This window comes from Lepus europaeus, chromosome 19, assembly GCF_033115175.1.
Source record: "Lepus europaeus isolate LE1 chromosome 19, mLepTim1.pri, whole genome shotgun sequence".
Classification (NCBI taxonomy): domain Eukaryota; kingdom Metazoa; phylum Chordata; class Mammalia; order Lagomorpha; family Leporidae; genus Lepus; species Lepus europaeus.
The window spans coordinates 13,351,318-13,366,000 of record NC_084845.1 but is presented as its reverse complement, the minus strand read 5'-3'; the positions used below and the strand labels follow the sequence as shown (position 1 = coordinate 13,366,000).

General features: G+C 57.9%; 1 protein-coding gene across 3 annotated transcripts in view; it reads left to right on the top strand.

Moving 5' to 3' along the window:
* SIPA1L3 (signal induced proliferation associated 1 like 3) overlaps nucleotides 1-13,820 on the top strand; it is a 238,772-nt gene extending 224,952 nt beyond the window's left edge. For 2 of the 3 annotated variants that reach the window (XM_062176107.1, XM_062176108.1), the window contains exons 18-22: nucleotides 237-486; nucleotides 4,884-5,027; nucleotides 8,196-8,331; nucleotides 9,738-9,819; nucleotides 11,721-13,820. In XM_062176107.1, the coding sequence (XP_062032091.1) occupies nucleotides 237-486; nucleotides 4,884-5,027; nucleotides 8,196-8,331; nucleotides 9,738-9,819; nucleotides 11,721-11,864 (756 nt within the window). In that variant the 3' untranslated portion in view covers nucleotides 11,865-13,820. The remainder of the gene's footprint in view (nucleotides 1-236; nucleotides 487-4,883; nucleotides 5,028-8,195; nucleotides 8,332-9,737; nucleotides 9,820-11,720) is intronic. The other variant, XM_062176109.1, reaches the window with a different exon arrangement.
* The last annotated feature ends 863 nt before the right edge of the window (nucleotides 13,821-14,683 follow it).

The window sequence follows — 14,683 nt, the reverse complement described above, 5'->3', positions numbered from 1 at the left end:
CCGAGTTGCTCCGGGCTTAGGTCCTGCCAGCCCACAGCCCAGGGGGAGTGAACCCTTCTCTAGAGCCATGGGGTGGGGGCGGCCCATCAGTACCTGAGGCTTGCGAGGTAGGGAAGAGGAATCCCTACAGGAAAACGGGGCACCTTGACGAGAAAGAGTGGAAGCAGACCTAGCGCAGGCCTCCAGGGCCCGTGAGCCAGGCTGACCGTGCCCCGCGTCGCTCCCTGTCTCGGCAGCAGTCGCCACAGAAGAGCCTACAGAGGACACTGTCAGACGAGAGCCTGTGCAGCGGGCGCCGGGAGCCCAGCTTCGCCAACACTGCCAGCCTGGAGCCAGGGCTGCCCAGCGACGTGCTCTTCACCAGCGCCTGCGCCTTCCCAGCCAGCACGCTGCCCGCCCGCCGCCAGCACCAGCACCCCCTCCCGCCCGGCGGTGGCGGCCCCAGCGCCATCCCTGCTGCGGGCAACGGCTTCCTGGAGAAGAAATGTGAGCTGGGCCCCGGGCTGGGAGTTAGCCTGGGGAGGAGAAGTGGGGGACACCCAAGCGTGAGGGTCACCTGGAGGTCAAAGGCAGGAGGTCACCCGTGGTGGGTCATCTGAGAGAAGAAACTGGGGGTGCCCATGAGCTCTATGGGGGCCTTATGGTTGTCACCCAGGAAGCAGGGGACTGTTGGCCAAGCACTGCGGGGGGGGTTTCCTGAGGGGTTACCTGGGAGTCAGGAGCACCTGAAGACTGGGGTCATCAGAGGCCAGAGTAGAAGTCAGCCTCTCCCAAATGCAGGTGCTGAGGGTCGGCGCTTGCTGCTTCCCTACCCCAGCCTCCCTGTTCCGGTCCCAGTCAGTGTACTTCTTGAGTCTTTTTTTTTTTTTTTTTTTTATGATTTATATATTTACTTGAAAGGCAGAGTTACAGAGAGGCAGAGAGAGGTCTTCTATCCACTGGTTCACTCCCCAGTGGCTGCAATAGCCGGAGCTGGGCCAATCCTGAGCCAGGAGCCAGGAACTTCTTCCTGGTCTCCCACACAGGTGCAGGGGACCCAAGGACTTGGCCCATCTTCTGCTGCTTTCTCAAGCTATAGCAGAGAACTGGATCAGAAGTGGAGCAGCCGGGACTCAAACCGGTGCCTACATGGGATGCTGGCATTGCCAGCAACAGCTTTACCCGCTACGCCACAGCGTCAGCCACACTTCATGAATCTTTGTGTGTTTACCTGACTCCCTACCCCCATTTACCACACTTGGCAGGGGAAAGGGGGACAGGAGTGTAGCTTACCAGGTTTAATTCAGCAAGCATTTCCTGAGTGTCCCCACTGTGCACACCCCCCATCAAAAGGCCATGAGCCAGCTGGGGTTGGCTGTGTCCCCAGTTCACTTGAGTCCCTTATGCACAGCTGGATGGCTCCAGGAGTGACAGGCCATGCAGAGGTTTGTGCCAAGTGTAAAGGGCCACGAAGCCATTTATGGTTCTTATTTACCCACCTGGGGTGAGCGATGCCGCCTGCTGCAGACCGCTGGCTTCCCCGTGTGCTGAGCAAGGGGCCCTGCCGGACGTGTGCGAGTGCATGACATGAGAACAGTGTCCGCCACCTTATGTCCCCCAGGCCCACCCGAATCTTGAATCCAGAGGCACAGCCCACCCCGGGGGTCTCCGCCGAGGGGCTGATCATCTCCAGGAAGCCTTGTATGCCTCAGCGGTGGGATGGGAGATGCTGGGGCTCTTTTGTGGGAATCCGTCTCCTCCTTAAGATTCCTCCATGGTTCCCTTCCACCCTGGTGTCCACCCACCCAGGTGGGTGCAGGCCCCGCCTCCTCCCGCACCTCAGGGAGCCTGCCGTTAGATCCCCCAGCACAGCAGCTTCTGCCCTCTTCAGAGCATCCCACATGGCTGTTCCCGCTGCCTGCCATGCTCTTCCCCCAGCCCTCTTCTGGGTAGCTCTGGCTTGTCTCGGGCCTTGTCTGCTGCTGCTCTTTCCTGAAAGACCGCTGCGAGCCCTGTCAGCCAGCGTACCGTGGCGCCCCACTGCGCGCTGCCTCCCACACATTTCTGGGGCACACGCCGCGGCCAGGCTCGGCCCTAGGCACTGAGAACACAGCCGCGAGCAAGCCAGAGCATGCCCTGCTCGTGGGGCTGACGCGTCCCTGAGCCTTACTCTGTGTCTGCTGCTCTGTCTGTGCCGGAGGCAGGGCCTGGCACACAGTAGGCCTTCAGCTCGTGGTGAGGGGAAGCCGAGGAGGGCAGGCAGTAGGCACACGGGGCACACACAGGCTCCCCTGACAGATGTGACTCACTCTGCCTCACCTTCCAGTCTCAGCTCAGACACCCCCTCCTCCAGGAAGCCCTCCCTCCCCACCCAGCCTGGGTCAGGCTCCTCTTGTAGGCCCCCACAGCTTTTCCCCGCTCCATCCCATCCAGCCCCCATCACTCTGCTGTATGTTTCCTGCCACAGCCCCATTCACTGTGGACCATTGATCTGCTTACAGAGTGAGATCTGTCGCTCTCTCTGGCTGAAGGGCTCCCTGAGGACAGGACCCTATGTCTTGCCCATCTGACCCCCTCCGTCAGAACCCGACAGTCCCATCTGGCTTCAGCCTGGCAGAGTCCTGGGCCTCCCCAGCCCTCCAAGCTGCTTCCCAACTTCCTTAACGAGGGGCCCTGCAGGTCTGGGAGCCTGTCGCCCGTGCCCACTCGGCCACTGGCCGTGCAGAGCGTGGTGGTCAGGGGCCCGGTGGGCGAATGCTCACTGCACACCATGCATCTGCAGTACCTGGCCTGAGCTCGTGTCCCAGGTCCCCTGCTCTCTGTGCCTCAGTCTCTGACTGTAAAATGCAGCCAGAGACAGTGCCCACCTGAGAGGTTAATAGAACCAAATGAGTGCACAGACGACAACCTCACACAATGCTGAGTGCGTAGCAAACCCTGGGAGCCTCTACGCACTCGTCATTGGATTTGTTGTTACAGTTCTGTTCTCTAGAGCAAGCATTTTAATCCACCCGAATCACGTTTGTACCTGAGCCCAAGAGAGCGCACCCCAGAACCGTGTGGGGCTGGGCCGAGAGCAGGGCCAGCACCAGCCCCAGTGCTCCTCCACCACACTCAGGGATCACAACGACTCCCTCCTCCTGTTAGTGGGGGGGCTGTGAGGTGGTCCCCGTAGCACACCCTGCACGGGAAGTGCTCAGGGGCCAGGGACCAGGCTTGCTTCCCTGTCAGGCTCCACCAGTTCCTTGCCGAGGCCCGGCAGGCCCGCCTCCTGAGCTCTCTGTGCTGTCCCTCTGCTGCTAGGGGCTGTGAGGAGCCAGTGAGCTGGGGCCCCGGGGCCCTGAGTCTGAGCTGCCTCTCCCAGCACCTGACCCCCAGGGGCCTCTGCCCTGCCTGTCCCAGCTGAGCCCCCACAGGGACCTGCCACAGCCAGGCACACCGTGTGCACACTGTTCTGCACCCTGGAACCCTCCCCTCAACTGCAGCCTTCCCGATGTCCCCTTGGGTGTCCAGTGGCACCTCTGCTTAACACCTCCAGAAACAAACCCCGGGCCCCCATCTCGCAGCCCACGTCCGGCTGGACCCAGCGCAGTACCCACCGCAGTACCCAGCACCTTGACACCCTCCTGGACCTGCCTTCTGGTCTCTCACCTTCATCCACTCCTCAGGAAATACTGTTGGCTCCTCTGCAGAACAGACCACGGTGCCCACTTGCCCACTGCCCCGGTCCTGTCCTCTCATCTCCCCTCTGGCTCATCACCATCTCTGCTCTTCCCTCCCCCCACCCCCACAGAGCAGGGGCAGCCTGTGGACACTGAGTCGGGAATCTTCTGGTCGGGCCATCCACACAGCCTGCTCTGGCTGCTCTCTCCTGCTCACTGTGTCCCAGCCACGCCAGCCTCCAGGGTCCTTTAACCTACAGGCACTTTCCTGCCTCAGGGCTTTTGTCTAGAATGTTCATCTGCATAGAATGTTCTTCACCCTGGTCACTCCCTGGATCCCCCTTTCCTTCCCTTAGAGCTTTGTTCAAATGTCACTTCTCAGCAAGCCCCGCCCCCAGCACCTTGTTTCAAGTTAGAGCAGAGCAGTTTGCGATGAGCATGGAAGATGCCTGTGTCCCACGTCACCCAGATTCAAAACGGCAGGTAAAGCCACCGCCTGCATCGCTGCCATCCCATGCGGGTGCAAGTTTGAGTCCTCACTGCTCCATTTCCAATCCAGCTCCCCGCTGATAGCCTGGGAAAAGCAGCAGAAGCTGGCCCACGTGCTTGGGCCTTGCCACCCGCGTGGGAGACCTGAATGAAGCTCCTGGCTCCTGGCTTTGGCCTGGCCCAGTGCTGGCCATTGCAGCCATCTGGGGAGAGCCTGCAGATGGAAGATCTCTTTCCCTCTGCCTCTCCTCTCTATAATAACTCTTCCAAATAAAATAAATAAATCTTGAAAAAAAAAAAAAACTGGCCCCAGCTCCCGTTTCCTGTCAGTGTGCACCCTGGACGGTACCCGTGATGGCTCGGGTAGTTGGGTCCTACTTCCCCTGTGAGAGACCTGAACTGAATTTCCAGCTTCAGCCTGGCTCAGGCCTGTGGCCATTGCAGGCGTTTGGGAACCGCGAAAGGGAGGTCTCTGTCTCCCTCGCTCTCTCTACCCCTCAAGTAGATAAAAACAGACGAGGAGGGAAGGGGCAAGAGAGGGAAAAAAAGAAAAGAAATGGGGAGTAAAGCAAAAATTGATAACATTCAGAACAATAAAGTTGGGCCCACAGCGGCCTGCACCCCGCGGTTTCCTTCCCTGGCCGGAGGCTTCCCTGGTACACGTCTTCTAGGCAGCAAAAGGATGGATTTGCTTATCGGTCACTGCCACATTGTCATGCTCAGCTGTTTCTCCGTCTCCACTCTGCCCACCAGCCACCATCTCGGCCTCAGAACTGTCGCTGGCTGACGGGCGGGACCGGCCCCTGCGGCGCCTCGACCCCGGGATGATGCCACTGCCCGACACGGCTGCTGGTCTCGAGTGGTCCAGCCTGGTCAACGCGGCCAAGGCATATGAAGGTAGGCGCCTTTCACCAGGGCCACGTGCCAGGGCCACGCCCCTTCTCTGTTTCAGGACAGTCAAGAGGATCCTGTGGCTTTTTGGGGGGTCCTGGAACAGGGTCCAGATCCTGCCCTGCCCCTGGTTCGCTCTGCAACCCTGGGCACGTGTTTCCGTCTGTCTGATCCCCAGTTACCTGATCGACCAAACAGCAACTGCCAGGCTGCAGTGAGCCCTCTGCGACCCCGTGTGTGACCCTGACGGGCAGAGCGAACCTTGGATTGGATTCGGGTTTGGTTTGGCTGCATGTGGCAAAAACCCAAATCAACAGTGACTTCAACACACGAGGTTGTAGGCAGGTCGAATCCCTGGCAGCCCCTGGGGAACGATGGCCAAGCAGTGACCACAGCGCAGATGAGGTTGAACCTGCAGAGGCCCGAGAGCTCAGAGGAGAGGGCGGTTGCTTGGGGCGCTTCCTGGAGGAGGTGACTCAGACACATGAGGTTCTACTTGGAGCCAGCACTGTGTCACTCTGCAGACACCATCCCTTCGCAGCCCTGCTCTGGGAGGTGTGTTAGGACCGCTGTTTTACCGATGAGAAAAGCCCTATCTGCTGGAAGAACTGAAGCTTCTACTGGTGAAATAAGATCTGTGGGGTTTGTTTTAAAATATTTCAAATAAAAAATAATGAGGAGGGCAGGTACGTGTGGTACCACGAAGCAATGAAAGGCTCAGAAAAGGCGAGTGCAGAAGAAAGCACGAGAAGCCAAACCACGGAGCTCCCGTGGCCCAGGCTGGAGCAGCTGGGGGAGACGCCTAGCAAGTAGGACACCGCCTCCCAAACCAGGGTGCCTGGACTTGACCCCTGGCTCCAGCTCCAACTCCAGATTCCTGCTAATGCGCACCCGAGGAGGAAGCGAGCGACGGCTCAGTGACTGGGCTCCTGGACGGGGTCCTGGCTTGCAGCTTTGTACTCCCAGGGGTTGTAGGCATTTAGAAAGTACATCAGCAGATGGGAACTCTCTGTGTGCCTCTCTCTGACCCTCTGCCTCTCAAATGAAATAAAAAATAAAAGTTGGAGCAACAGAATAATGATAGTATCAGGTTACAACACAATGAAATAAATGCCAATGCGTTCTTACTCTTGTAAGTAAATAGCTGAGTAGACAAACGACAACACAGTGACTTCCCTACAGAATGATTCCAGTGAATACATCGAGCAGGAGAGGAGAATAAAAGATCATTAGAACAACCCCACAATAACTGTGCAGGCCATTCTGCCTACTGATTGCGAAAATGAGCGGGGACACTGAAGTAGAAACAAGGCGTTTATGTAGCCTCCAAGCTGGCCCACACACCCTTTCGCTCTGTGTCTACAGCGGTGGAGCTTTCACTCCCCGGTCATGCGGAGTGGGCCAAGCGTGGTGACCTACTTGTAACAAATTGAGCATTAAAAGGGAACAGCTAGGCCGGCGCCGTGGCTTAACAGGCTAATCCTCCGCCTTGCAGCGTCGGCACACCGGGTTCTAGTCCTGGTTGGGGCGCCAGATTCTATCCCGGTTGCCCCTTTTCCAGGCCAGCTCTCTGCTATGGCCCGGGAAGGCAGTGGAGTTGGGCCCTGCACCCGCCTGGGAGACCAGGAGAAGCACCTGGCTCCTGGCTTCAGATCAGCGAGATGCGCCGGCCGCAGCGGCCATTGGAGGGTGAACCAACGGCAAAAAGGAAGGCCTTTCTCTCTCTCTCTCTCTCTCTCTCTGTCTCTCTCTCTCTCTCACTATCCACTCTGCCTGTCAAAAAAAAAAAAAAAAAGGGAACAGCTATGGCCAGCGCTGTGGCTCACTAGGCTAATCCTCCCCCTGCGGCGCCAGCACCCCGGGTTCTAGTCCCGGTCGGGGCGCCAGATTCTGTCCCGGTTACTCCTCTTCCAGTCCAGCTCTCTGCTGTGGCCCGGGAGTGCAGTGGAGGATGGCCCAAGTGCATGGGCCCTGCACCCACGTGGGAGACCAGGAGGAAGCACCTGGCTCCTGGCTTCAGATCGGCACAGCGTAGCGGCCACCTTGGAGGGTGAACCAACGGAAAAAGGAAGACCTTTCTCTCGGTCTCTCTCTCTCTCACTGTCTAACTCTGCCTGTCAAAAAAAAAAAAAAAAAAAAAAAAAAGCCAGCTGTAGCCATACAATGAGAAAACCCGCAGACACCGCCATAGCCCAGGGAGGCCTCGGCCATCGTGGACCCTACATGGTGCCCTGAGGAGAACACATCACTTTGCTGTTCCTCTCCCAAATCCATGAAAACATCAGACAAAGCCACACTGTGAGGTGCTCCGCCACGCCTGGGCCACGTGTGTCAGAAGTCATGAAACCCAGGGGGAGAGTGGGGCACTGTCGCAGGATGGAGGGGACCCAGAAGGAGGACGCAAGTGGAGAAACTCGGCGAAGTCCGGGTCAAGTCCGTGGTTACCAACATTCAGTTCTCAGGTGCGGACCCTCGTGCTGGGGTTCTCTCAGGTGCTGCCGTCAGGGGAGCTGGGTGCAGGGGATGTGGACCTTCACTGCAGTCCTCTCACAGCTCTCTACGTCTAGAATTACCTTAAAATGAGTTTCCGAAAGTGAGCCAAACCAGGGCCGAGTCCCTGGGGACACAGGAACCTTAGCGCGTGGTCCGTGCCCTCCTTGTCCTGGTCCTGGTGCTCAGCGCACGCGAGCTCCCGTCAGAATCCCCCAGACCGTGTGCCCTGAGCACACGCACTTGAGCGCGGTGTCGGGGAAGCTGTTCTTAAAACGTAAGGCGTTGGGGGGGTTGGGGAGAATAAGAAATAAAGGGAGGTGCAGGGGAGGAAACCAGAGTGGCCGCGGCCGTGCGTTAAAAATGCTTGAGGCCAGCACTGGGTTCCTGAGGACTCCGTGATGGGATTACCTCTGCTGGGGGTGTGTGTGTCCTCTAAAAATATTTTCAGAGAATAAACGTTAAATCCAAGACGGGGCGGGGGGGGGGGGGGGAGGAACAGTTATATAGGCTGTTACTCAGGAGTGCTGGATGAGATTTTAAGATGGCTGTATGGTAGGTAATAGTGTGTTACTGTGAAATGTCGTCAGTAAAATGGAGGTGTTGTGATTATGTAGGATAGCGGCCCCTCCCGCAGAGAACTCAGCCCCTCTCTGTCTTTGTCTACCCTCCTCCCCCCGGCAGTGCAAAGAGCCGTCTCGCTCTTCTCTCTAAATGACCCAGCCCTGAGCCCGGACATCCCACCTGCACACAGTCCGGTCCACAGCCACCTGAGCCTGGAGAGGGGGCCCCAGACCCCCAGGACCACCCCCACCATGAGGTGAGGCTTGCCTGGGGCCTGGCACCTGGGAGCAGGGCTGTGCAGTGGAGGAGGGAGCCAGGTGGGAGGCAGCTTCTGTGGGCTACCCGCACCCCGTTCCCTCAGCCGAACGCCACCTGTGTGCTGGGCACCAGCAGTGGCCAAGCCCAGCGTCACAGAGCGCCCAGTCCAGTGGCCACAGAACTCCAATCAATGCTCTTGCAGTTCCCATCTCCAACTCTGAAATGCGCTAACTCGCGTCTGCAGCCTCCCGCCCCTCTGCCCGCAGTCTCTTGCCTGCCTGCTCCTCGGTCTCCTCCCCTGGGGATTCCTGAATGTCACAGTCTTCCACCTAATGCTTCCCCTCCACCTCCTCCCTGCCAGGCACCTGAGGCCAAGCCCTCCCCTCAGAAGGCCTCAAGGTGGGTGGGGGGAGGGCGGAGGAGGACAGGGAGCCAGACGCCTCACATCTGTCATCTCCCGCATGGCTTCGCACATTTAGTGTGACACATTGAGCTGCACTCACTCGGCAGAAAGAACGTACATGGCACTCCCAGCCTGTCCGTGGATTTAGATGGTGCATCTCACACTCGCCTGCTCGCTCACGGGCCGGCCTCAGCGTACACCAGCCGAGTTTGCTGGGCAGGTGAAGCAGCTTTCAGGGCTCATTCTGACTCTTCTTGGTTTTTCGCTTCACATGCTAGCTTTAGAGCTCCACCTCCACCCTCATGTGGGCCCGCAGTTACTGCGAGGCCCAGGTGGCGTCACCTGTGGCCCCTAGGCACGCTCCTGACTCTGCCCCGGCTTCCTGTGCACCTGCCAGCCCCCAAGACTCGGCACCATGGAGGGAGGAAAGGCTGTGTATCCTCTTCTGCAGGGGCCAGAGGAACCCCAGGCAGCGGGTCCTGGGTTCACATCCCATCACCAGCACTTGGATGGGTGCCACCCCCTGCCTGAGCCGGGGCTTCTTCCTCTGCCAGGGAGCAGTGCGGCGCCCTCAAAGGCCAGTGCGAGAGCAGAGCTCTCAGACAGACCATGCGTGCAACCAGGCAGGCTGTCAGTGATGGGCAGACCTTTTAGTCCCGTCCACAAGGGCGAGCCCTTTGGCCCACTGGTCTGCTTCCTGCTAGGTCATCGGTGGAGGTCTGTGAGGCAGATTCTTTGTATCCTGTGGATACGGAGTTATCCCTAAAGTCACACACAGAATGCACATTTCAGGGCAGGCCTACGCCCAGCCTTCCACAGGCCTGTTAACTCCCCATGCACAGAGCGTGGCCAGGAGGAGGGCTGGCTTCCGGTTTCCACTCAGCCTCTCTGCAGGGCACCCTCAGGACTCTAGCGAGGACAAGACTTGGCAACATCTCAGGGATAGGAGAGGCCTTGCCCAGCTATGGGCTTCGTGCCTACCTTGTCCCCTGTCTTTGCAGCGAGGAGCCGCCCCTGGACCTGACAGGCAAGGTGTACCAGCTGGAAGTGATGCTGAAACAGCTGCACACGGACCTCCAGAAGGTAAGGCCTTGTGTGTGCTCGTCCTGGTCCCACTGCCCGGGCCGCAGGCCGCTCAGCGCTATATGCACCACACTGCTCCATGCCAGCTGGGTCTGAGAGCCCAGGTGCTCGCAGGCACACCAGGAAACTCTCAGCCGTCCTTGGGGGGAAATCGATTGGGACGGACCCGTTGGAGAGCAGTTGGACAATATTTATCCAGGGTGTAATTGGGTATCTTGTTGACCCAGCAGTTCCACTTGTGAAGGAATTTGTCCCTGCAAATTTCTAGCATGGGTACAAAGAGACCCAGGAGCAAGGATGTTCCTGGCTGCTCTGTTGGCAAAAAAAAAAAAAAAAATTGGAGCTAGTGCACAGTGCATCAACATGAGCATGAGGATGGTGATAATAAATTATAGGACATTCAGGCAGTGCTGGGGTCTGCAGCCAATTAAAGTAATAACAGATGTTTAGATTCATTAGCATTCAGAGGGAATCCAGTAACTTAAATTTAAAAAAAAAAAAAAAGCAAGTGACAATAGAATTATTTCCCATAGCACCTTGATACTTTAAAAAAATTTTTAGGCCGGCACCACGGCTCAATAGGCTAATCCTCTGCCTAGCGGCGCCGGCACACCGGGTTCTAGTCCCGGTTGGGGCGCCGGATTCTGTTCCGGTTGCCCCTCTTCCAGCCCAGCTCTCTGCTGTGGCCCGGGAGTGCAGTGGAGGATGGCCCAAGTGCTTGGGCTCTGCACCCCATGGGAGACCAGGATAAGCACCTGGCTCCTGCCCTCGGATTGGAGCGGTGCGCCGGCCGCAGCGCACCAGCCACGGCGGCCATTGGAGGGTGAACCAACGGCAAAGGAAGACCTTTCTCTCTGTCTGTCTCTCTCTCTCACTGTCCACTCTGCCTGTCAAAAAAATTAACAAGTGTGGGCCAAGAAGGGTCCAGAAGGTGACCTTGCCAGTTGTTCTTCGTCCTCTCTCCAGCGTGTGGAAGAAAGCAGAATGAAGGCCGAGGAGCCTTTGACTGGTATACTTAAGGGTAAAAGGCAAAAAGGTGGCAGGGTAAGAATGTAGGCCCTCAAGCATCATGAGGGCCCAAGTTCAAGTCCCCACCCCACTGCCTAATGCTGTGTGACCTTGGACAAGTTACGTCATCCCATAAAGATGTCTGGGAAGAAGCAGTGGAGCCTGCTGGGACACTCCCAGGGCCCCGGTGCCCTGGGAGGCTTGCTTGCTTCTTTCAGGGCAGTGACAGTAACAGCAGGCGCTCAGGCTTGGGTGGCTGTCACGGTGGCCTGAGGTCACTGGTAGTGGTGATGTGTGTCAGGAGACTGCTCCACAGCAGGCTTGACAGATGTGACCTCGGGAGGACCTCTCAACCACCCCCTTTTTTAAAATTTTTTTTGTTTTTGAAAGGCAAAGTTACAGAGAGTCAGAGGTAGAGGGAGAGAGAGAGAAAGAGAGAGAGAGAGAGAGAGGTCTTCCATCCGCTGGTCCACTCCCCAGTTGATTGCAATGTCTGGAGCTGAGCCCATCCGAAGCCAGGAGCCAGGAGCTTCTTCTGGGTCTCCCACACGGGTGCAGGGGCCCAAGGACTTCGGCCATCTTCTTCTGCTTTCCCAAGCCATAGCAGAGAGCTGGGTGGGAAATGGAGCAGCTGGGACTTGAACTGGCGCCCATATGGGATGCTGGCACTGCAGGCTGGGGCTTCACCCGCTTCGCCACAGCGTTGGCCCCTCAACTACGCCTTTTAGAGTGAAGGGAGTGAGGCCCTGTGAGGCCCTGTGAGCTGCCCTCAGCAGCAGAGCTAGGATGTCTGACTCGCTGAGGAGCCAGGGCCCACAGGCCCTGTGGAGTACTCTCGGGAGCACCCAAGCCCAGTGCCCCTGACACCCAGCCCCCCCCCCCCCCCCCCGCAGGAGAAGCAGGACAAAGTGGTGCTGCAGTCGGAGGTGGCCAGCCTGCGCCAGAACAACCAGCGGTTGCAGGAGGAGTCGCAGGCTGCCAGCGAGCAGCTGCGCAAGTTCGCGGAGATCTTCTGCAGGGAGAAGAAGGAGCTCTGAGGGGGAGAGGCCGCGGCCCCCAGCACCCCGCCCTCCACCCAGCCCCTGGCAGGTCACCTGCAGGCCTGACCGAGATAATCCACCCAGGGCCCTGGCACCTGGACCTCCCCCACGGACTTGGAAACCCCAGGCTGGCAGTGGGAGCCAAAGGAGCCCTCACCATGGCTGCGAGCCTGGGTCTGCTCAGGGTCCTGCAGCTCCAGAGGGTGACACAGTCTCCGCCTCCCTCTGAGGGCAAGACCGTGCCCACACTGCCCCCGAGGGCCCACTGTGCTGGGCCCTCGGCGGCCTCTTCTAGGCCTGGAAACCGGAAGCCAGAGGACGGGGAGGGGAGCCGGAGGCAGTCTCTTCACCACGGACAACCGAGTGCGGGCTCGCACAACCGAGTGCGGGCTCGCGGGCCCAGGAAGAATGCACCTTGGAAGCAGAACCCCCCCCCCCCAACAGGGAGGCGAGGGCCCCGGGGGGAACAGGCAGGACTCCTCACTCCACAGTGTGCCAGCTCCAAAGAGCACGGAGGCATGGCTTCCCGACCCCTCCTCCCGCCGCGCAGCCAGGAGCACTTTCTTAGAATTTAAATTATTTTCTGGAGGGCCCCAGGATGGAGAGGAAACCCCAGCCTCCAGAGTCGGCTTCTTCGAGAGAGAAGCTCTGTTTGTACAACTGGACGGGTTCTACGATCCTTTTCTCCCAGCTCCTCTCCCGCCACCGGAGGCCACAGCGCCTGGGCTCCCAGCTGCTGACCTGCCTCCCAGCTGGCTCCCTCCTCCCCCTCCTCCTCCCCTCCTCTCTCCCCCTCCCCCCCTCCCCCTCTGCACACCATGCCCAGCCCTGACCAGCAGCCACGGCCGGGCCTCCTCCTCGGGGCTCCAAGTTCAGAGCTGGAGAGAAACAGCCTTCATCTCTCACCTGGTTTTGTTTTCTTTGTAAGCCTCCCAGCCCGTCTCCGCCGCCAGACACCCTCACTGTGCCCCCAGGACCCCGCGAGCCGCCCACTCTTGACCGGCAATGAGGGGCAGCAAGCCGGCGCGCACCATGCTGTTCACCCAGGAAACAGAGTTGCTTTTTTTCCTTCCTTAAAAACAAACAAAAAATATATATATATATTTATTTTTTCATGTAGAGTTGCGCCAGAACAAGTCTGTATGGCCACAGTCTGTGGACTCCCCCAACCTCAGCTGAGGACCGAGGCGTGTGCCCCGCTGGCTGGGGGCGGTGGCAGGATTCAGGGGGACAGTCGGCGGGCAGGCAGGCAGCTTCCCTTTCAGGAAAGCACCAGCTTGGGTTGGCTCAGAGCATCGCACTCTGGCGCCAGGTGGTGCAGTCCCTGTGCAGAGGCCCTGCTGTGTGCCACCTTCTCTCCAGGGTGCGGCGCCTCAGAGGAGGGGGCTCTGGGGACTGCACCAGGCCAAGGTGCCGGCTGGAGGGGTGGGGCGAGGGCAGGGGGCAGCCATTGTGTCTGGAGAAGGAAGCCTCAGCCCTGTGGTGTCCTGCCCCGCCTGTGCCCAGCAGCCATCCTCAGCCTGGCCGCCTACTGTGCCGTCTTCCTCCCCGCTCCCTCCCCCCTCCCCGTCTCCAGCCCTGCCCCACCCTTTCTCGGACCCTCACCTGATCCTTTGCTTCCTTCTTTTTAATTGTCTCCTCACGTCTTCAGATCATTCTAATCATTTGGGGACCTAATCATGTACATTGACAAGGGTAAATTATGATTTCCGGTTTTGTTTTCTGTTATTTTTAAAGAATTTTTGCAAAACAAATCTATTTAATTTGAGCTTATTCTATCTGATGGCTGAAGATAGCAGCGGATTTTTTCATATGTTGATTTATTTCATTTGGATTTTTTATTCTCTATTGTCTTTCTTCCCCCTCCCCCTTCCCCAAACCCTGTCTTGAGAATTTTCTGGCATGTTTCTGGAGGTTTCAAAGGAAATAAATGTTTCATAGAAATGGTTTGTGTTTTCACTAGCTGGGCAGCTGCCTGGAGTCAGTAGTCAGAGGGTGTGGTCCACTGTCCCCTCCTCCTGTCCCTAATCCCAAACACCACACACACCCCACACACCACACATATCACACACACACACACAGACACACATACACCACACATACCACACACACATCACACACACGCACCACACATACCACACACACCATATACCACACACACCACACACACACCATATACCACACATACCATACACACACACACCATACACCACACATATCACACACACACCACCCACACACACCATACACCACACATATCACACACACACACCACACCATACACACACCACACATACACTATACACCACACCATACACACACCATACACACACACTGCACCATACACAAACACACACCACACATATCACACACACAACACACATACCACACACACCACACCATACACAAACACATCATACCACACCACACATACCACACACACCATACACAAACACACCTCACCACACCATACACACACATCACACCACACACACACCACACCACATACCACACATATACACTACACATACCACACACACACACGCACCACATACTTGCCCAAGAACCCAGGGACCAGCCTTGCAAACTTCTCTTCCTTGGAACTCAAACAACAAAAATCCTACACTCGAAATGTCAAATGCCCTTAAGTTACAAAGAGCGAGATTTTACCTCCAGGGTCATAGTAGAGGCCTGAAAGCCAGACCAGGGCCGCGCGGTTGTGCAGGTTTGAGCATCACTGGCCAGCTTGTAGAAACCCGGAGGCCATACATGAAGCAAGCTGGGGGCCCTGCATCTCCTGCCCTGGCCACTGAGGG